This window comes from Canis aureus, chromosome 2 (assembly GCF_053574225.1).
Source record: "Canis aureus isolate CA01 chromosome 2, VMU_Caureus_v.1.0, whole genome shotgun sequence".
NCBI classification, from domain to species: domain Eukaryota; kingdom Metazoa; phylum Chordata; class Mammalia; order Carnivora; family Canidae; genus Canis; species Canis aureus.
Genome location: NC_135612.1, coordinates 41,496,406 through 41,520,419, shown reverse-complemented (window position 1 = coordinate 41,520,419; position 24,014 = coordinate 41,496,406). Strand labels below are relative to the sequence as shown.

Here is a 24,014-nt window from a genome sequence, read left to right as displayed (position 1 = left end):
ACCAGCTTGTGCTTGCTCTTGCTCTCTCAATAAATAAATAAAATCTTAAAAAAAAAAAAAAAAAAAAAGGAGGAGGAGGAGTTGGAGGAAAAGCAATCTTTGAGAAGAAGGGGTAGTGAATAAAATTCATAACCTTGCTCTTTGGTCATCTCACTCTAAAAAAATTGTGGCAAAGTACATACAACACAAAATTTACCATTTTAATCATTTTTCAGTATATAGTTCAATAGCACTGAATATTCACATTGCTATGCAACCATCCTCACCATCTACCTTGAGAGCTTTTTCATCTTTCCAAACTGAAATTCAATACTCATTAAACACTAACCCTTCATTCTCCCTCCCCTCTAACACCTGGCAAACATTATCCTACTTTCTGTCTCCATGATTTTGACAACTCCAGGAACCTCACATAAATGGAATCATACATTATTTGTATTTTTGTAACAGGCTTATTTCATTGAGCATAATGTCTTTAAGTTTTATCTGTTATAGCATCTCAGAAAACCCTTCATTTTTAAGGCTAATATCCATGCACACACATGCATACACAAGCACACACACACATATATATGCACATATTTTATCTGTTCATTGTTCAGAGGACACCTGAGTTACTTCTTCGTAAATAATGTTGCGATGAACATGGATGTACAAAAATCTGTTCAAGGCCCATTTCTTTTGGTTACATACCTAGAAAAGGAATTCCTAGATGATATTTTGAGGAACCACCATACTGTTTTCCATAGCAGATGAACCGTACCTTCCCCCTCAGCGGTACACAAGGGCTCCTCTTCCTCCACATCCTTCCCATCACTTATATTTTCTGGGGTTCTTTTGGGCAACAGCCATCCTAATAGATGTGACCAATTATCTCATTTAACCTTCAAAATAACCCTGAGTAATATTCCCACTTCACAGATGAGAAAACAGAGCTGGAGATTTTAGATGACTCACACAAGGACAGTGGTGGAGGTAGGACTTGAATGCACATCTAGCTGCAAGGCCAACGCTCAGACCACTGCACTAAGCCAAGCACGGCTCCTGAGGGTGGTTCAGTGTTCACTGTGGAGATGATGGGGCTTTAGGAGTGGTAATGGGATCACCATGAGGGTCACACTGTAAAGAGAGCAGTGGTGGGAGCACTTCTCTGATTCTTTGTTCTCACTGGACCAGCGGCAGATGCAAACCCAGTGCCCCCTGACTTCTGCCCACTCCTCAGACTCTCAACACTCAGGAAGCACACAGGTTCCAAGAGTGCTTAAGAACTCACAATTACACAAAAGGCATCTCGCAAGGACCTAGTTTCCTGTTTACGATTCTATTCCCTATCCTTGCCCCCATTCAAGGAGGGTTTCTCGTTGTTGTTTCTAACAAAGCTAATAAAAGGTCGGAACCGCTGAGAATTGCAAGACTGGAGGGAGAGCCATGCAATGAGGCAAAGCATCCCACTTCATTCCAAGCTAATCATAAAGCACTCCCCTGGCCATGAGGAATGGGAAGACGGGGGGAATGACGGAGACATGAAGACAGATGGCCTCAGTCCACATCATACTGAGGCTCATGATCAATGACAGGGTGGCCGGCTATGGCCTGTCACCAATGTCACCACCACCTTGTGCACAGGGCCACTTCCACTGGAACGACATCTGTGTCAGAGTCCCCTTCAGGCCACCTGAGCACAGAATCTGAAAAGGTACTAATCAGCAACCTTGGGGATACCTCTTCATGAGGTATCCACTTTCTGAACCGAACATAGAAGGGAACTCCAAAGCCTACATTTGAAGGCCCACCACTGGAAACCCTGCAGGGGCCAGGCTCTTTCTTATCCAGCCCTGTCTTTCCAGCCCAAAAGGCAATCAAGCATGGCTCTGTGTTTTCTTGGTCTCTGTATAGTTCCAGAATAAATAGAGTTGCACTCTCCAAAGGGCTGGCAGAAGCATACCCAATGCAAAACATACCCATGTATTTTCACCATTTTAAAATGCATTTTGCTATTATATAACCTTAAATATGACCCTGGCACGAGGAAGAAGAAAAGTTGAATTTGGTCCCCTGCAGCAACTGGTTTCAGTGGGGATTTCCTGCCAAGTCCCAAACAGAAACCTTCTGCCCTGGGTTCTTGTGTTGTCACCAGGGCAGGCAGGCCTTCTCAGGGCAGCTCCCTTCTAGAGAGCTTACAGAATTTTGTGAGCCCAAAGGAAGCCCCTCTAAACTTGAAGGTACAGGAAGTATGCACATTACTAACACTTCCACCATAGGTGCATGCACTTAGGCATTTGTGTATGTCAGGGTATGTATGTACATATGTATGTACACGCACATACAAATTCATCTTTTTAAAAAATATTTTAATTTATTTGAGAGAGAAACAGAGCACACAAGCAGAGGGGAGAGGTAGAGGGAGAAATAGACTCCCCATGGAGCACGGAGCCCAATTTGGAGCTTGATCCCATGACCCTGGGATCATGACCTGAGCTGAAGGCAGACACTTAACCAACTGAGCCACCCAGGTGCCCCCTCATTCATTCATTCTCTTCAGTCACTATCTTCAAGTCATGCCACAGGACAGCCATACAGTGGGAAATAGGCAGGAAACTCCCCCCAGGGCTGTCCTGTGCTTGCCAGCTTCTGCTCTCCTTAGGCATGGCAGCTCTTACAAAGGTCTTTTAGAAGACACTCTCCAACATCCAGACACGACTCATCCTTTTTGAGAAAATAGTCTAAACCTACATTTGAAGCTGAATAGGTGAGGGAAGAAGCCAGCTTATTGAAGTATATATTATTTAGCTTTCCCAGCTAATTTATGTTAGGTGAGAAATCAAGCTGAGTTTGTAAGGACCAAAGGCCCAAAGTTAACAGAAGGCAATTTTCCTAACTCTCTTAGGAGGATGGCCTATTTTTTTTTTTTCTTTTTTGATTGCATGAGAAGACAGCACTTCCCCAAACAGTCTGAGTCCCTGATTGCTAGATGCATGCATATTTGATTTCCAAAATTGAAACCTTTCATAAAACCTCACAAAAATCACAGATCATGGTCAAGATCCTAACTATAAATACCAAAATAACTTCTGAAAAACAGATGAACTTGCTGAAGACCTCAGGTCATCTGATTTAGGACAACTAACAGATCATTGATTGTTAAGCCTTCTCTTCTGGAAGTCTCTCAGAGTAGACACAAAGGACATAATGTGGGTACACCTGGCCCTGAAGCAGCATGTGCTGTGCCAAGCATGAGGTGGGGTTAGAAGGAAGACATGTCAGAACTTGTTCACTCAATGGGATAATTGTCCTTCAGGGACAAACATCTGAGACTACTTCTGACAAATAATTCTGAAGCAAAACTGAACGCTCACTTCTGTAAGGTCACAAGGAATAACAAAATAAAGCAAGCAAAACCAAAGGTTAGACTCACTAGCAAAACTCTTGTATTTTTATCTCAAAAAGTACTTTCCAGCCTCATTCAGCAAACAGAACCTATGATCCTCTACAGTTCAAAACCACCCTCACAGAATGAAGATTTACTAACACCATGAAGACACACAAAAAAAGTGTGCACTCTGAAGGAAATTCCCCAAAAAGATCTACACAGTTTTTCAGCCATAGCACCAGGACTGGAATAACCAAAGGTCCTCCAGAGTGATGAATGTGGAGATCATCATATACAGCCAGGGGGATAAATTTTGATGTTTTTATACACACAAAGTGGTAAGACTTTTTTGCTTAAGCCCTAATTGGACAGGACATAGTTCAGAGCTCCCCCTCCTTGACACTATTATTTAATAAAAATCCAACAAGTGCAGTTAGGACACTAGTCCCACTGTCCCTCATCTCTCACTGGTTCCCCAGCAAATATTCCTTCTGTGGTCCCATGATGGCTGGCCTGAAACAGACTTCCAAATCAGATATGTCATTCCTAAAAACCTTCATCTTGGTGGGTGATGCTCCTTCCCTTGCTTCCTCCCTCCCTGACAGAGCTGCTATGTGGAGTCAGTGGCCACATGCATGAAGCCCCCACTGGACTGCTCAGACCTATGAGGGAGCTCAGCACCAGTGCCGTGGGTCACACAGGACCCACTCAAGTTCAGAGACAGCCATTGGCCCTCAGTCCAGGGCAGCAGGGCTCTAGCACCTGGACCAGTGTCAGAGCTCCTCAGCGGCATCTCCCTGGCCTTCTGTGTGAAATATTTCACAAAGTCGCTTAGCATTTCTATTGTCCTTTGGGCAGAATTATCACATATCACATCCCTTGGCTTGGCAGCAGCAGGGGGAAAGAGGCTCTTCCATTAATTAAAAAAATGAGAGCAAGGAAAAATATAAATCCCAATAATTAGAACTAAAGAACTAAATTCATGAAGCTTGAGTAGAGTTGTTAAAAAAAAAAAAAAAGAAATTGGCACAGCTCAGTTTACAGCTAAGTGTGGGAAAAGGACAGATGCCACGTAACTGAGATGTCTGGTCATCCAGGGTGCTCACGTACTACCTACAGAGGCCCAGAGGTGTGTGTCAGGAAGAGGAATGTGAATGGCTCCCATAGATCTCGCCTCTTCACACTGTCTCATCTAGGACAGCTTTTTCCTTAGGATGGTGGCAGGAAAGCAAATGACTCAGGATGAAGCAATTCAATGGAAGAAAAGCCTACACCCCCACAAAGGCAAGGTCTCAAATGTGCAAAGTAGAGATCACCTAGTGAGGGGGCAGCTGCTTCTCTTAGCAGTGAAGCTGTTTTTCCAGAACCTTCTGCCTTAAGCATTGCCTTTTCTCTTGTGTGTGTCCTCCGGGGTGAAGATCAGCAGAACCCCTGTGGTGCTATCCATTCTGCTTCCATAGTGGCCCAAACTGACAGAGCTGGGAGGGAGGGTCCATTAGGTACAATTGTTTTAAAAGTGTGTTTACTCATTTGTGCAGGCCAGCTCTTACCCAGAGTGGTGGAGCTTAATGAGGCCTCTCACTATCGATAGTCAGGACCACCTTTGAGTTAGTGCCATGGAAGACTCCTTGCCTACATCAGTAGGACCCCTGTAATGTGCCCAGATAGTATGCTGCAGATATGTTGGTTTCTCATATTTCAATATTTACTAAAGGGTCAGGGATGTAGTGGACACTGGTGGTTGTGGAATGTCTAACACCCATCCTTCCCCCTGGCTAAAGCACACTGACCCTCTCTTTGGAGAACTCCTTCCCATGCATTGTTGTGGAAAGTACTATTGTGTCCGTAGGCCCCCCCACCCCCACTCCGCCGCCATAGAAGGCAAAAGAGCCAGACCTTCCATCACCCCCTGTGCAGGTGGGTTGAGGAGCTGCAGCTGTAGGCCACATGACCTAGGCAGGACTGGGAGCCAGTGACCAGTGAGAAGCAGTTGGCTGTCAGGGCAGATGGAGGCCATTCCCCACAGGCCCCGCTGCTGACCTCTGCATAGTGTCTGTGGCCTCACTCTCTGAGGGTGCCTAGGGTGCTGTGTTCCAACCAGATCTTCCACCCTCATGGGCAGCACCCATTCAAATTTAACTTTGAAATCTATGTTAAGCTACTTTTTAAGACAGTAATTAAAACGTTTACAACAGCAAGTTACCTTTGAGGAGGATAGTGGCTGGGAGAGGGCATGAAGGAACCTTTGTAAGAGGCCAATGACATTCCATACCTTCATTTGAGTAGTGATTTTGAGGGTACTGGCATAGGATTATGCAGCAGCGTGGATGTACTTAATGTCATTGAACTCTACACTTAAAAATGGTTACAATTTCATGTATAAATTTTGTTACATATTTTTTAACCACCATTTAAAAAAATAGGTTAAAACAGAATTCAAAATGCTGCTTTAAAACTATTTCAATAAATAGGAGATAAACACACTAAAAACAAAACCAACACAGGCATAAATTAAAAATCCACCAAGATTTATACCCTTTACTGTATATAAATTATACCCTAATCAAACCAAGAAAACAAACAGAAAACACTATTATGTGCCAAATTATAAAACCCTGGCAATCCCCAAGCTTCCTTGGTTTCCCAAGGTGGCATTTTATCTCATTTTCTGCAAAACTGGGGACATAGCCCCTCCTGCTAGAGCTTGACCCTGAGATTTGAAGGCAGCTGTTCAGAATCTCTTAGCACTGGCAACAACATATCTATGTGATTCAGATTATTTTTCCATTCTGTGGAATCAAAACAAATATGGAAATAAATTGGATGCTGGAATGACAAAATTATAGAGTTGGAATACAGATACATGGTAGCCAGGAGTTAGGGAAGGGGAGGGAGAAGGAGATTTCACAGGAGCAGCCCAAGGGAGCTACTTGGAGGTGATGGACCAGTTCTGCTCCTGACTGTCCTAGTGGTTGGATGACTCTACATATGCAATAAAATGGCATAGAACCATATGTAAAAACATACCCTGAAACGAGTTCATGCAAAAACCAGTGAAACCTGAGTAGATCTGTAGTCTAGCTCATCATACTGTGCCAATCAATTTCCGGGTTTTGGAAATCCACTATGGTTGCATAAGATGCAACCATGTGAGAAAGTGGGGTGATAGGTGTTAAGAGTCTTCTCTGAACTTCTTTGGCAACTTTCAGAGATTCTATAATTACTGCAAAATAAAAAGTAAAAAAAAAAAAAAAAAAAAAACCACAGAAATAAATTGGATGAGACTTCTATAACCCTAGCTTTCAAAATTTTCTCTTCATGGAATCACCATGGTTTTTATTAATTGACTTGATAGTAAGTACTAATAAATTATGACATGTTAAAACCAAAGCACCATGTAAATTTTTTTTTTTTTTTTTTTTTTTAAGGAAGGGATTCATTTCCTTCATAAAAGCTGAAAATCACTGAGGTATTGGAAAGAGTATGCAATAAGGAAGTATGAGACAGGGCTGAGCTAACCAGCTGTCATATAAAGAACGATTACAGCTGGTCCATGCAATTAAAAGATTTTGTGGAGGAAATGAGACACACACACCTGGGAGGTCATGCAAGGACATAAGATTTCCACAGCAGTGCACAAAGTATCTAAAGAGGAGTGTGTTATGAACTGAATTGTGCTCCACTCTCCTCAAAATTCGTATGTCAGAGTGCTAACCTCTGATGTCAATGTATTTAGAGACAGAATATTTAAAAAGATACTTAAGGTTAAATGGGGTCATGAGTGTAGGGTGCTAATCTGACTGTTGTCCTTGTAAGAAGAGTGCTCAGGACAGAGACACACCCAGGGAAGACCATGTGAAGACACAAGGAGAAAGGAGGTATCTGCATGTCATGGGGTGAAGCCTCAGGAAAAACTGCCTGGGCCGATACCCTGATATTGGACTTCCCATCTCTAAAACCGTGAGATGATAAAGTTCTGTTGCTTAAGCCACCCAGCCTATGGTATTTTGTCATAGTAGCCCCAGCAGGTGAATATAAGTAGCAAGGTGATGTCATGTAGGAGAAAGAAAGAAGACAGAACTAGCGGTCTGCTCTTCAACAGGGGATCTGAAATAGAGTACATAATCACAATGAATGGTTGATAGGAAAGATATACATTCAAAAGGAAATAAAAGCCAGCTATACCTCACATGGAATAAAGCCATGTGATAAAATGCTGAGTGTTCCGAAATGCTGGAATTCCTTCATCTGCATTCATTCATTGATTCGTTCGTTCATTCAATTAACAGTGGTGACTGGGCCTTACAAGCCCTGTACCAGGCACCAAAGGACACAGGACGGAAGGGCAGAGTATGGCTCTGGCAGGTACAGTCTTCCAGGGAAGGCATACAGGCTTGGGCAATGGGATGGGGCAGTGTCCCCTCAGGGGTGAGCATGGCCTTGGAAGGTGCCTCCCCAGCTCAAGTAGAAAAGCTGACTTGCGAACACCAGGAAGGAGTGGCCACTCCTAGAGACAATACCCACTTTTGCAGCTCTGTCAATTGCTAGAGATCGACATGTGCTGGCCTAGCCCCAAGCCAGACTTCGACAGGTGAAGCCCATATCACTCACGTTGAAGCTCATTTCACATTGCTTCAGTAGTGTAGTGAGTCCTTTATGGAGACAGCCCCCAGGTAATGGAGCACCGATTGGCTGGTTTCTGATGCTCGTCTCTCACATTTATTTAGGGGATGGATGAAATAGAATACAAAAAAAATAAAATCATCTTGTAAGCTCTTTGATGTGCCATGAATGCTAGCTATCATTGTACTAGATTTTGAAGGGCCTTTTAAGTCACCTAGTGCAAAATGATTGTTTTAAGGAGATGAACTCAAGGCCACCACCTGGCTCGTAAGTAGCCGAGCCAGAGTGAGGGCTCAGGATTAGTCCACTGCTAGAACTCCTTAGGAAGCACAGGTTTTTAAACATTTAAATCCTACAATAATATTTATTTGTCAATCCCATATCGTTTGCCTGCACTTCTAGGCACATTATATTCAGAATCTTGCTCTTGGTGGTGCTATTATTTCAACCTCCTGGCAAATAAAGGTTCATGCCATAGTAATCAACACTGGAATTCATCTTCATGTTTTCTCTGTTAACCAAGGACTCCATACCTATGCCCAAAAATTGGTTCCTTTTTTTTTTTTTTAAAGATTTTATTTATTTATTCATGAGAGACAGACAGAGAGAGAGAGAGAGAGAGGCAGAGACATAGGCAGAGGGAGAAGCAGGCTCCTTGCAGAGAATCTGACATGGGGACTCGATCCCAGGACTCCAGGATCATGCCCTGGGCCAAACGCAAGCACTCAACTGCTGAGCCACCCAGGCATCCCCCAAAGACTGGTTTTAATTGGAAACCTATGACATGTCAAGAACAAGCTAGATACCAATAAGGACAGGAGAGGAGGGAAGATGGCAAACAGGGAAAAGCCGGGGGAGGAAGTGAAGGTAGAGAAGAGAAGGAAAGGGAAGAAGGAAAATGTGCCTTGCCAGTGCTGCATGTTGGTGTCAGAACCATGTGACCAGAAAACAATGAGCCTGGTGCCCAGGCTAGGGTAGAGACCAGCTTCACACCCATACAGTCCCACTTTACCTCTTTGGACACTTGGTAATGATCATCGGCAAACGTGAGAATAAACCTGGAAGTTCTGGTCTCATGACAACTGTGTAACTCAGTGGGGTCCCCCGTCCTGCATGAGTGACCAAGAGGCTCAGAACCTAATGTGGCTCCAACCACCATCACCTTGAGGCAGCCTGGAGGTGCCCCCCGTGGTTTAACTTTTCCTATCTTCCTTATTAAGTATCTGTCTTGATGTCCTCTACCCTAAGCAACCTCAATATGTATCCAGGGGGGATTAAAAATTGAAGTCAAAGAGGTCAAAGAAAAAAATTATAAGAAAAGAGGCAACAGGAAAGGCAGAGTTTGAGAATATGCTCCTCCAGACTGGAAGTGTTACCAGGTCTCCAGATTATCACAGGGTTCAGCAGCCCCGTAAATTATTATTCTGCTTCTAAACTTACCAACCGTGTCACATGGTTCATCTTTGTGTACGCAGAAATCGGTCCTAAAAAAAAAACAAAAAAAAAAAACAAAAAAAACAAAACCCAGACATGGTCAGGTGTATGTAATATCCTCCAAGACTAGGAGAAGAAAACATTGTCGGTTAAGCTTGATTGGTCATCCTGCACATAGCAATGTTACTGCTTCAGCTGTCATAGCTTATAGCAAAGAACAACTAGTCATTTGTCAAGATTAACCCATTCATGTTCCCAACTGGTAGGCCCATGACCCCACCTAACAGCCCTCCTTTCATAGCTAAACTACTCCACCTAACATTCTGTTGCTGGGAGGGCTCCCTCCAACAACTGCGAAAGTTCTGGAAGATGTTTGCAAGTCATGCATCAGAGCCAATTATTCTTCAATATCGTCAAACTATAGTGACTTCCCCAAGCTACTCTGTGTGGGCAGCGACGGGTTTTTTAGATGCTGAAGTGACCATGTAGCACTTAGAGGAGAAGATAACAAAAAGTAATTTCTTTAAGTCATATCCTTTAAAGCTTCCTAGGATCCCTTGGGAGGGGGCTGTGGCTGTGTGTGAAGAGCAAATATGCTCAAAAGCTGGTCCAGCCCCAGTTCTGCCAGTATAAGGGGTTCACTATGGCCTCTACCCACTCGGCTCTGGGACCTTCTTTTCCAAAACCAGAGCATTCCCAGAGTGATGAGAATCATCACTGATGATGGTGATGATGATGCTCAGGCTGAGCAGATCACTGGCTGCCTGGAACCGGGTGAGGAGAGCACTGGCCTGGTCCCCCCACCCCACCCCAGGGTCCCATGCTCATCTACTCATGGGGGCTCATGGGGAGATGACAGAAAGTGCCCACTCCCTTAAACTCCTTCAGGTTTAAAAGCTGTGTTCTGAAGCCACTTCTCATTTTACTTTGAAAGTTCTTCTGGGAAGGAAGATGGAGCCAGCCAGACACTTAGGTCAGCACTAAGCCAAGTTGTCAAAGAAAATGACAGGTCCCAGTTGGGCCACCTTTGCTCTTTCTGAGACTCTGTCCTCCCCTACCCTCTGTCAGAATCTCTTCTCAGGAAAGGATCTGACCTGCCGTTCACAGAGAAGGCCTGGGTTACTCTCCTAACCTAACTGTAGAGAGTCATCTTTCCTTATCCTTCAATGTCAATCTGATGCCAACAAACAGCATGTCCTGTTGTATCTACCTCTAGAATGTGACCCACACCTGTTGCCTCACAACACTATGTGGGCTCCCAGGGAAATGGCTCACTTGAAGTTTGTCAAAGATTCCACCTGCCTACTCAGACCACAGATTCTACTTGGGGTCCCAATGTACAGAACTGGGTGCTGCAAGCCCAGAGGAGAGGATGGGGTGGCTCTGAAAGTGTGGCCCTGAAACTAGCCAGAGAAACACTGAGGAGGACCTGGGGCGAGTCTGTCAGCAACCCACAGAGGTCAGCAACTCATCTAGGTTCTACTTATTGCAAGTTTGAATTTTTTCATAACAAACCTGTATGTCTTGATAACCAATTATAAGGCCATTTTAACAGAAGAAAAACAGAAGCTTTCAAGAATCCCACAGTTGGGGGGTGGGGTGGGGGGGAGAACTGTACTCTTGTCACAATCCCACTCCAAAATCACAAGAACTAAATGGAATATTAGTCAAAAAAGAAATCTTGCCATTTGCAATGATGTGGATTGAGGTAGAGAGTATAATGCAAAGCTAAATAGGTCAGAGAAAGACAAATACCATATGATCCCACTCATATGTGGAATTTAAGAAGCAAAAGAAATGCTCAAAGGGCAAAAGACAAACCAACAAACAGACTCATATATAGAGAATTGATGGTTACCAAAGGAGATGTAAGGGGATGAGTGAAATAGGTGATGGGGACTAAGGAGGGCACTTGTGATGAGCACTGGATGATGTATAAACGTGCTAAATCAGGGATCCCCCAGTGGCTCAGTGGTTGGGCACCTGCCTTCAGCCCAGGGCGTGATCCTAGAGTCCCGGGATCGAATCCTGCATCGGGCTCCCTGCATGGAGCCTGCTTCTCCCTCTGCCTGTGTCCCTGCCTCTCTCTCTCTCTCTCTCTCATGAATAAAAAAAAAATCTTAAAAATAAAATAAATAAAAGTGCTGAATCACTGTTGGTACACCTAAAACTAATGTAACACTGTATGTTAACTAATTGGAATTAAAATAAATATTTGAGAGATGACCTTTTAAAAGACTAATTAACAGGCAATAGAGGGTAGCAAGGAAAAAGCAGTGGCAGACAGAAAACCAAACAAATAAAATTAGGGACATACATATGCTCACTGCTCTGGCATCTACCTGACTCTAACTCAACACTCTTGATCTGACATCCCTCCTGTTTGAATGTTTCAAACATCTCTCTCTCTCTCTCTCTCTCTCTCACACACACACACACACACACATACACACACACGGATCAAGCTGGCCCCATGCCTTGCTCTAGGGTTTCCCAGAGTGAGCACAACTAAAGCCTGGGCAAAAGGAGAATGCCATGTGACCATCAGTCCCACAGTTAAGTGAACAGAACTTAGTCAAAGATGGTGCCCACTTCACAGGCCCCCTCTTGGAGAAAGTCAGCCCTGCTGGCTGACAGGAGCACCGTGTGTTCTCTCATCCCATGGCTCCCCTGAAGGGAAATAGATGGTCTCGAATGATAGACCCTGCAATATCATCCATTGCTTCTCCTGAGGAAGTGGGAGAAGTGTGGTCTGCTCACAGAGGGGAGAGCCAAGCTTCCCATCCCCCAAACCCATCAACTATTGCCATCTTGAAAGTCTTTTTAACATGGGGTCCCACATTTCCATTCTGCACCAGGCCCCACAATTTACTTAGCTAATCTTGTGCATAACTTATTGCCTGGCATACAATTGGGGCTTAATAAAAAGTGGCTTCTTTATTACTGACAGACATACATTTCCAGGCTACTTTCAATGTGCTCTGCAAGCTTCCCAGTGGCCTCATCTCCCCCATGTCTGGAAACCTGAGAAAATGTAATTCGATGGTCCAGCTACTCACTGAGCTCTCACCATGAGCAAGGTATGAGACCCCTTCCCCCTTGCTCAGAGGCCAAAGAGAAGACCATTCTGGGGAGCAGGACAGAGTGACATGGAGGGGAAGGGGAAGGTGGAGGGAGGGCTGGGGGTACCTATGGCTGAGCTCTGAGCTGGCCCTGCATGCTTGCTCTAGGTGCCCCTCAGGAGCACAGACCTGGGTTTGGGGGTGAAATCCCACTCTCATGGCTTCCTACAGGAGACGCAGAGCCAAAGGCAAAGCTGTGCCAGGTGCTGAAGCACCCTGGACCCCAGTCCTCTGTGTGAGTCCCATGTGGTCCCCAGACTCAGTCCATTCCAAGGTGTTTTCTAGCCCCAGACATGGTTGTAGTTGCAAGAAAGCCAGCTTCTGTGGCTTCTGGCTCAGCAGCTTCTGCTGGACATGATGTCATGCTCACCACTCTGTGGCTGGCCAACTGTAGGGCTGGGGGGTGTCCAGAAGAATGTGTTCTTGGGCTCAGCCACGGCCCATAAGAGGGGGTGGGGAAGAAAGAAAGAAATCCTTGCACTGACCAGTCTCAGTCCCAGGAGCAGGGGACACGGGCCCCTAGACCCCTCCCGGCCCATGCAGCCTGTGATTAGACTCTCAGCTCAGATTATTCCAAGAGGAAGGAGCTGCTTCTTAAGAGCAGCAGCTGTCTCACACTCAGTTTCCACGTGAAAATATCAGCCCGTTATTATCCTAACCTAGCAGACTGCAACTCTCAGCCTCTAATTATTAAACAATGCCTCTCAGCCAACTCGGCTCCCAGCCCCAACTCCGGTGCTGCCTCCCCCGTACTTCTGGGAGGTCTTCAACTTCCCAGCTCTGAGGACCCAGACAGGGAGCCAGGCACTGGCCGATTCGACCCAGCAACTCCGCAGTGGCAGGTGGGAGGAAGGATGATCGCTCAGGTACCACATTAGATGTCAGTGTGAAACTGAGAAAGAACCCCAGCTCCTGGGCTGGCCTCAGGTAATGGAGATACAGGAGGCCTTTGCTTGGCTCTACCTGCAGCAGAAGGAACCTTGCTCCTTGGGGCCACCAGACACCCCCCACCCTAGCACTTGTACTCAGAACTACTCCCATGCATTTGGGACCACCCCTGCTCCCCTAAGTGCTGAACTAGAAAAATTTTCAGATTGTTTGTATTGTGATAAAATACACATACCATAGAACTCTCTATCTCAAACATTTTTAAGCATACAGTTCAGTGATGTCAAATGCATTTATAATGTTGGGCAACCAAATGTCCAGAACACTTTACATCTTGCAAAACTGAAACTCTATCCATTAAACACTAACTCCCTACTCTCTTCTCTTCAGCTCTACATCCTGTCCCTATGAACTTAACTCTAGAGGTCTCATGTAAGTGGAATCAGACCATATTTGTCATTCTGTGACTGGTGTATTTCATTTAGCATAATGTTCTCTAGGTCCATCCATGTTGTGGCCTGTGACAAGATGACAAGATGTCTTTCCTCTATAAGGCTGAATAATATTCCGTTGTATGCATAGACCGAATTTTGTTTAGCCATTCATCCATCAAAGGACACTTGGATTGCTTCTATATTTTAGCTTATGAGTCATGCTTCTGAGAACACAGGTACACAAATATCTCTTGAAACCCTCTGTCTCGGACACCTGGGTGGCTCAGTGGTTAAAGCACCTGCCTTCAGCTCAGGTTATGATCCTTGAGTCCCAGGATCGAGTCCCACATTGGGTTCCCTGCAGGGAGCCTGCTTCTCCCTCTGCCTATGTCTCTGCCTCTCTCCTGTCTCTCTCATGAATAAATAAATAAAATCTTCAAAAAAAAAAAAAAAAAGAAGCCCTCCTTCCAATTAATGTCTTTGGGTTTATACTCAGAAGTAGGATTGCTGGAGCATATGGTAATTCTGCATTTAATATTCTGGGGGAACCTCCATACTATTTTCCATGGCAGCTGCACCATTTCACGTTCCCACCAACAGTGCACAAGGGGTCCAATTTCTCCACATCCTGACAACACTCATTACTTTATCTTGTTTTTGGTAGTAGCCCAAACCTAATGTAACCTAATGTGTGAGATGTAAAAAAAAAAAAAAAACAAAAAAAAAACCCTGACATTTTTACACAATATATTTCCAGTACAGTAAATAAGTTTGTTGGAGGTGGGAAGCAGAAAAGAAAGCCAGAAAGCCTAATTGGCAGCCTTCTCAGGCTGAGGGTGCATTCACATCTGCTGATGGTGCTTTGTGAAAAGGCTAATCCAGAAGCTTTGTCAACACTGATTTCAGTAACACTTATTGCCTCTGAAAAATAAAGGGGTGGGGGGCTACTCATTTCCCAAACCAAGCACATCCTTGACCCAGACAAGGAATGAAACTGCAGGAAAGAGACTACATAGTGGACTACATAGTGAAAGATCTCACAAATGCCAGAATTTGTATATTTTATGTAGTTTTGATATGAACCACTTTCAAAGTAGTGATCCTGGAAGTTTAGTTGTATATTCCAAAGATGATGTTATTTAAGGCCTCTTCTTTAGGACCTCACTTAATTAGCATTTGGATAATTAGTCGTGTGAATTTACAGCCATACACAGACATGGCTCCCAAGGAAACTTCGCTGTTCTCCAAATCTAATCCACTCTCAAAGGGTGCTACCTATCATCTCAAAACTGTAATCCTGAGGATGCTTTCAGAAAGGCCCACAGGTCTCCAAAACCACTTCAAAGTGCCTAGAGCAATGACAACCTCTGGCCAGTGAGCACATGGTGCCAGAGCCTCTGGAGAAGGTGGTACCAAGGGGTTCGCAGGACTCCCTGGGGTAAGCAAACCCAGATCCAAAGCAAGAACTGGCTCCCGATCATCGTTAGTCCTTGGTGCCTTGGTAGCGCACCAGCCAGATTGCAGGCAATTAGAATTATTGAACAGATCTCTTCTTAAATGTCCCATTATACATTTAATCACATCCTGTAAGAGCAGCAAATTCTCTCTTAAGGGATCAGTGTGCTACATATCATATTTTAACCCCTTAGGTTTGGAAACTGATGAATCACTCACAAGGGTGATGAGGTATCTGTTTGGTGTCTAGTGGTAGCAATGCACATGTTCTGAGTTTATTTAAGAGGAGAAAGTTAGGCAGTTGCATTGCCAGGTGCCTGGGGATGAGGGTTCAGATCTTCCCCAGTTAGCTCTGGGATGTCACTGGGCCAGGGCTCAAGAGATACACCAGGGAGCCTTTCTGGCCCCTCTTAGAGGGGCAGGCTGTCTCAAGCTACCAGAATGGTAAATACTTCCCTCCTATAACTTCATCTCTGAACTCAGAAAAAAAAAGAAAATATCTAATTTGAGAAGTCATTTCCTTAATTTTAAAAATTCCTTAAAATTCAAAGTTGACAGCATAGCAAGTCTAATAACATTTTGGTATTTTAATTTAACAGATGAAATTATCGAGAAATACTTCTGCCTATTTTGTAAAGGGGGGGTTCTGGTATGAACACAATGCATTCTACTTACACTGTGGAAGTAAAGCAACCCAAGCAAATCAGTTTTTCTAGCAAAATCTATCAACTTCAAGCAAGTCAAATGTCTCAGAGATGTTTGAGACATAAGGGAAAAATGAAAGAGCCACATCCATATCTGTTGTAGACTGTGTTCCCCAAAAAGATAGGTTCAAGTCCAAGTCAAGTGCCTGGTACCTGTGAATGCGATTTTATTTGGAAAGAGGGTCAGTGCAGGTATAAGCAAGTTAAGAGGAGCTCATAGTGGGCTAAGCTGGGCCCTAATTCAAGCACCAGTGTCCTTATGAGAAGAAGGAAATGGGGACAGAAGGAGACAGCTACAGGACAACATGACAGCACAGGAGAGGTTGGAACCATGCATCTACAAGACAAGGGATGCCAAAGATTGTAGGCAACTCCTGGAAATTAGGAAGAAGGAAGCAAGGATCCTATCCTAGAGCCTTCAGAGAGAGTACAACCCTGCCCACACCTTGATCTTGGACTCCTGGCCTCCAAAAAAATGAAAGAATACATTTCTGTTGTTTTAAGCCACCCAGTCTGCTGTACTTTGTTTCTGCAGCCCTGGCCAGCTGAGATCACATTGCGGCTGCCTGTATGGAAGGCTGTCTTTGGTTTCTGTTGCCCACCGCCAGGCCCCCGGCTTCCCTCTCAGTCTGGAAAAGTCCAGCTCTGTTATCTAGAAAGCTCAGCTACCTTACTTGCACCAGAACCTCCATGTGAATTCCCCAGGCATCTCTGCCTCCTGCTCATGTCCCAGGAGGGCCCCAAGGATGGGGCCAGGCACAGCACAAGTGTGCCTTTGTGGACTCCCTCTCACAGGAAACTAGGAGTATCCATTCACCCTCCAATAGTACGCTTAAGCCAGGTAGGAGGCAGCCTCCAACACAGGTTAGCTCATTCCCAGTGAGCGTTATATATGGTGCCAGGGAGAAGTAGTAGATGAATTTTCTTGGACGTTTTAAGACTCTTGGGTAACCAGGATTTTGCTGCTTTTATATTAATGACAACAACAAAAACAATTATGGCTAACAATTTGTGTCCTTACTTTGGGTTGGGCATTGTGAAAAGTGCTTACTGTGCTCACTGAATCCTCAGAACTCACGGTTAGGTATTGTCACTTATCCTCATCTTACTGATGAGGATGCCAAGGCTCAGAGAGCTGGCCCAAGGTCTGATTTCCAAGCCTGAATTTCTAGCAAACTGCCTTATTTTCCTCTGCAAAGAGGAACATGTCTTTTTCCTGTCATCTTTGCAGTTACAGACCAAATCCAGCTTTACCTGGTAACAAACACAGCCGCATCCACGGGGGGTGTATCATCCTTCCCTCCTGGAACCTGATTATTGCCAAGGTACCGTGCTCCTCCATACTCCTCATTCTGCCAGTGACAAAAGCTCTCCAGGGACCGCTCGCCATGGTGCCCAATGGACAACTTGGCCTAAAACAAATTGGGGATTGGGGAAGGAGTAGTTAAAAAAAGCAAACACCAAGGAAGCTGGAGTTTATATTTAGAACATTAGTGCAGAGGCAGCTGCTCACTGGGACATCATTCAGTGATGTGCTTCTCCCAAATACAACCCTAATGTGGGTAGAACGGGGCAGAGACCCAGAGAGAGGCCAGGCCTTATTTGTAAGTTTAAATGAAGACTATGGGGGCATCTGGGTGGCTCAGTGGTTGATCAGGTCATGATCCTGGTGTCCTGGGATCATGTCCTACATTAGGCTCCCCAGGGGGAGCCTGCTTTTCCCTCTACCTATGTCTCTGCCTCTTTCTCTGTGTCTCTCATAAATAAATAAATAAAATTTTTAAAAAAATGAAGACTATTTAAGAAAAATATTCTTTTTGGTTGGGCTGTATGTACCCAACCAAGCACCAGTCCCTCATTTTCAAATTCATTGCCCAACTCCGTAGGCAACATGATCACATGAGAATGCACTCAACTCAAAAATCAGAAAACAATGCTACAATGAATCCAAATTTTGCCTGATGCTGGGAGATAGCTCCAGAAGAGTAGCCCTGGGTTTCCTGAGACCTCAACATCCAGATTTGCACAGGTGAGATGTGCCAGAGTGTCAGAAGGGTGCACACAGGTCCACTGCTCAGGGTTCCCTTGAGATTCCAACATGATCACGTGCACACCAAGCTTCTAGTAACAGTACCCACTTCCTCCCACTGGATGTCTCCAGTGCCTGGTCCAGGGCACACTGTTGCCATCTGCAAAGCCCTGGAGAGCAGACAAGACTGACAACCACCAGCACTTCTCCTGAGCACTCAATGGCAACTAGGAGACTTGAAGGCCAGCTACATCATCTGTAAGCCCTAGAGGGTGCCTGTTTGGACTTACAGGCCGTTGTCGTAGCAGGACGAGCTTGGTAACTTGAATGTTCACCTTACTTCCAAGGCTCTGGTGCTGAAACATATTGTACACCTGTCAAGAGAAAACAAAGAAATAATGATGTAAATGTAAAAATTAAGAAAGATACACTGGTGTCCTGGATGGGATCCTGGAACAGAGGAAGATGTTGGGTAAAAACTAAGGACATCTGAGTAAACTATGGGTTTTGGTTAATAATCATCTGTCAGAATGCCAAAAAAATTATCCAGTAGGCAGAGGACCTGAACATATATTTTTTCAAAGATGACCTACAGATGGCCAACAGACACATGGAAAGATACTCAATCATCAGGGAAATGCATATGAAAACCACAATGAGATATGACCTTACACCTATCAGGATGACTGGTATCAAAAAGACCAGAAATAATAAATATTGGCAAGGATGTGGAAGAAAAGGAAGCCTCATGTTGGTGGGAATGTAAATTGGTACAGCCACTGTGGAAAACAGTATGGAGGGTCCTTCAAAAATTAAGAATAGAATACCATATGATCCAGTAATTCCACCACTGGGTATTTACCCAAAGAAAATGAAAACACTAATTTGAAAAGATAAATGTACCTATGTTTATTTCAGTATTATTTCAATAGCCAAGAAGATATGGAAGTAACCCAAGTGTCAACTGATAGATGAATGGATAAAGATGTAGTGTGTGTAAATACACACACACACACACACACACACACACACACACACACAATGGAACATTACTCAGCCATTAAAAAGAATGAGATCTTGCCCTTTGTGACTAGGGATGAGCCTAGAAAGTAGTATGCTAAGTGAAAAAAGTCAAAGACAAATACCACCTGATTTCATTTATATGTGGAATCTAAAAAAACAAAATAAGCAAACAAAAATAGACTCTTAAATTCAGAGAACGTGGGAGAGGCGTGGGGAAGATGAGTGACAAAGGGGATGAAGAGGTATAAACCTACAGTTATAAAATAAATAAATCATAGAGACAAAAAGTACAGTATAGGAAATATAGTCAATAAGATCATAATAACATTATTTGGTGACAGATGGTGACTATCCTTATGGGGAGCACTGAATAATGTATAGCATTATTGAATCAATATGCTGTACACCTGAAATATAACATTGTATATTAATTATGCTTCAATAAAAATAATAATACATCAATATTAGTTCATTAGTGATACCATGGTATTGTAAGATATTACTAAGAGGAGAAATTGTATATGGGAACTCTTGATACTATTTGTTCCAATTTTCTATGAATCTAAAATATAAAATACAAATGAATAAAATATAAATGTTTATAAATAAATCATAAAATAGAAATTATATTAATTAAAAATTATATTCATTTGAAAATTATTTTAAAAAACAGCTTGCATTGTTCCAGTACAAAAAAAACCTGAAGAAAGAATAATTATATGAAATTTAATTTTCAATGTTCATAAAGTCTCACTGGAATTAAAAATATATATATATAGATATGTGAGAAATATGATCCAGATTTTATTTAAAAGGCTTTCTGAGGGGCTCAGTCAGTTGAGCTTCCGACTCTTGATTTCAACTCAGGTCATGATCTCAGAGTGGTGAGATCGAACCCTGCATCAGGCTCCATGCTCAGGGAGGAATCTCCCTGAGGATTCTTTTTCCCTCTCCATTTGCCCTTCCCCCCATGCTCTCTTTCTGAAATAAATAAATCTTAAAAAAAAGAAAGTCTCAAAAAGCTCCCATAAATATGAATTCCCAAAAGAAATATGCATATGATCGACAATTCTGGAATCATACACACAAGTGTGCATATATACACAAAGCTAAGATGGAAATCAGTTGTTTAAAAATAAAAAGGCATAGGACATCAGTTTCCAAAAGAAGCAATGGATATTAAATAATCCTGACAGAAAACTCAAAACTCCCATTCTGGGTTCTTGTGTAGGAGGTTGAAGGGGACTTTAAATAGGGCAAGGGGGAGCTCAATGCCTGCGGCCATCTGCCATGTACCAGCCTGTGTCACCTCTATCCCTCATCATAACCAGTCAAGGTCAGTGTGTCCACTACCTTCTGCTCATCAAGAGAAAGCCACCTGCTCAAGACCCACAGCCAGTTAACTATGACCCCAATTCATATCCAGGCTTCTCCAGCAGTAAGACCATCCCCCCCACCCAAAAAAAAGACCATTCCCTAAACTTATTCTAATGAGTTTAGGGAAGTGCATCATGGAGACAGAGTTATAATAACAAAAGAGGATTTGTCTACCTCTCATTGGTAGAACTCAATTATAAAGATTTCAATATCAAAAACATCAAAGGAAAGCATTTCAAGGGGAAGAGAGATAGGAAATCTCAAACAAGGCAGAAGAATCAAAGTTGACATGGATGGGAAGAGCCTACTGAATGTGAGTATCCCTGGATCCCTTTCCTATAATATGGACAAAGCAGGGTATAATGGGATAGATCGTGTAGGTGGTAGTAGAAGATATAGAGAGAACACGGATAAGAGTCTTTTGAACACATCGGGAAATATTTCAGCTTCACTGTGTCCTGGTTGTTTCTTTATTTTTTTATAGTTTTATTGAGATACTATTGATATATAACATTGTGTTATTTTTAGGCGTACAACGTGATTTGACATATGTATATACTGTGAGATGATCACCACAATAAGTTAACACTCATCCCCTGGCATAGTTACAATTGTTCTCTTGTGAGGAACTTTCAAACATATGACATAGTATTATTAACTATAGTCACCGTACTATACATTACATCCCCAAGACTTAAAACTGAAGTTTATAGCTTTTGACCCCCTTCATCCATTACCCACTCCATAAGCAAACTCTTCTCTGTATCTACGGGTTCAGCCTTTTTAGACTCCACATAAAAATGAGATCATACAGTATTTATTTTCCTCTGACTTCTTTCACTTCGTTTTGAATTGTCTACTTTTTTTTTTTTTTTTTTTTTTTCCTGACAGACACAATCTACAAGGGAGAATTTCCAGCAGGGGCATTAAGATTTTCTCCAGTTGGCACTGTGTTCCTCAGTCCATCAGCAACAACATAAAGCAACAACCAAAGCAGACAGTGTAGCCACAGTTAATTCAGGCCATGTGAAGCTGGACACAGAGTCTGGCATACAAACGTCAGAAGCCAGGCACGCACAATGTTTCAGCATCTGTGTGACAAAGGAATTAGCTGTGTCATTGCTGGGATCTTACTCTTTTAAAACCATTATTAAAGCAAAAGAAAATCTTTGTGTAACTTAATATTCTTTCCCACAAGGAAAAACAGAACACATTTAGTTGTTCTGTTCTTACTCCATACCTCCTCCAATTTTTCCCCCCACAAACAAAATAGTAATCATTTTTTTTCTTTTTCTTTTTTCTTTTTTTTTTTTTTTTTTTTTTTACACTGGACTATCTGTAAGCCAATTCTGAAGTCATGTCTTAATTACCTCTCCCCAAACCTGGGTGAAGAAGGGGAAAACACATAACTTTTTCCTTGTTTTGATATTTTGAGAACCACCCAATGGCTGCGACTCAAATTTTTCCAAAAATATTCAGCAGTAGGATTGGGCCCAAACTGGAAAACCTCAATTCAAAACATGAAAAATAGGAAGAATGAAAATCTGCCGCAGTTCTGAGGGAGAAACGTCAAGTCATACAGGATTTCAAGGTACAATTTAGTTATAGCCTAGAACATCAACATCAGCCAGGGATGTTAAAGGATATTGTTTAAAGGTTTCAAGGAATAACACAGTAAAGCACTCTTCAGTGGTTATTGTGACATGCCACATAAAAGCAGCATCAAGAACTCATGTTAAAAGGTGCAAATTTCAGGAAGGAAAAACTATAGGAACAATCTCCCTGGTCAGAAAACTTCCATTTCCTCCTCGCTCAGCTGAGGATAGTTCTGTGCATTCTATTCAACCACTACCCCAAAGACTCAGTCACTTCTCTTGGGGCAAGTGCTCAAGACAGATGTGAGATGGAGGGGAGACAAGGCTTCATGCTTCTGGGGCTGGGAGATGGGTACAGAGTTTCAGTTCTGCAAGAGACTGGTTGCACAACAATGTGAATATACTTATACTGAACTGTACACTTACAAATGGTTAAGACGATAAATTTAATGTGTATCTTACTGCAATCAGAATTCTTTGAATTAATTTTTGGAAAGAAGCTTCATGCTCTAGCAACATTCTCTATGAGCCTGAAGGCAGGCATTTCCCTGTGACAGATACCTAGGGTGCTCACTTCCAGGAAAGCAGATCTGGGAGCCTGACCATGGCTAGAGCACCTCGTCACCTGACGTGAGCCATACCACGTTCCCACAAAGCTGGGCAGAGCACAGAGCAGGGCAGATGCACAAGGATCTCCCTGGCAGCCCAGAGCCAAGCCACACAAGCCAGATGAAAATCTGACGACAGCCACAAACACAAAGCAGCAGGCCCCAAAGACATGTAACAAAGTCTCCTCATCTTTTTTTCCCATGGAAATTCATGCTCAGGAGAAGTCCTGGAGGTGGCAGCCATATGATGTTTAGGGAGACACCTGGTTGGGCAAGGAACAGCACGGCCAATCGTCTGGAAATTTTGTCTCCGGCGTCCAGCTCTGGCTGCGTCCTGGCAAGTGTTCAGAGCCCTGGCTGCATTTGTCACATTTCCTTGGCAGCCTGGGGGCCAAGCTGGGTGGACCTGCTGCCAGCAGCACAACGCAGCTCTCCTGGCTGGGCAACTTGGGGACTCTGGACAGGGCCAGAGAAGAAGCAAGTGACATGTGGGGGAGGAGCTGTTCAGGGTGCCCATGCAGGGTTTCACAAGAGCACCACCTACCTGTGCTATTCGGGGCCTCTCCTGGGACAGACAGGGATTCAAGTCATATTTGGTCCCCATTTCAGAGCCCCCTACAGGAAATTACTCTCTAGCACAGTGCCCCCCGAGTGGGGTTCCTGAAGCAGCAGCACCAAAGTCACCTGGGCATTTGCCGGAAATACATTCTGGAGCCCACTCCAGAACCACTGAGTCAGGGAGCCTGGGGGTGGGCCTGGCCACCTGCATTTTATAATCCCCCTGGAGGCTTCTTCTGGATGGCTGCTGGCATGTGGGAGCCAGTGAGTACTCTAACATTCTGATGGTTTCTCTGGGCACCACAGCGAGGCGTGTTGTCTGTTTTGCATGGTAATTGAATAAAATTGATGTCATTTTTTCTTCAAAAAGAACTTGCCTGGAACAGTTCACGTTTTCATTTCACTCCATGGTTGTTAAGGAAGCTACAAACAACCAAAGATCTGTCAAGTGGCCCTGTTTTCCAATTTGGCTGCCCAAACCCAGGGGTTCTGGGGTCAACGCCACCTGTTTCCATCTACAATTGGTTCTTTAAAATATGCCTGCTCCTGTGTCACTGCCACCCCCAACCACAGGAAAACCAAGATACATATGTAAAAAGGCACAACAGCTCATTTGGAAAATGGACAAAGCCAAGTCCAGAGGACCACTCTGTAGCCCACTGCCAGCTTTAAGATCCAGTTTCCCAGTGGCTTTTCCCTCCTAGTGTCAAGCAGAGGGTTTTTTTTTTTTCCCTTAACACAAGTCAGGGCATGCCCTTCTTCTGCTTACCCCTCTGCGGTAGCATCTGCTCACA

The 24,014-nt window shown here is 43.7% G+C and overlaps 1 protein-coding gene across 1 annotated transcript in view; it reads right to left on the bottom strand.

Annotated features, from left to right (window-relative positions):
• ADAMTS17 (ADAM metallopeptidase with thrombospondin type 1 motif 17) overlaps positions 1-24,014 on the bottom strand; it is a 330,972-nt gene that overhangs the window by 236,888 nt on the left and 70,070 nt on the right. Inside the window, exons 5-7 of the mRNA XM_077869670.1 lie at positions 18,350-18,433; positions 17,285-17,442; positions 9,434-9,477 (exon numbers count right to left, since the gene is read on the bottom strand). Of these exons, the coding sequence (XP_077725796.1) occupies positions 9,434-9,477; positions 17,285-17,442; positions 18,350-18,433 (286 nt within the window). The remainder of the gene's footprint in view (positions 1-9,433; positions 9,478-17,284; positions 17,443-18,349; positions 18,434-24,014) is intronic.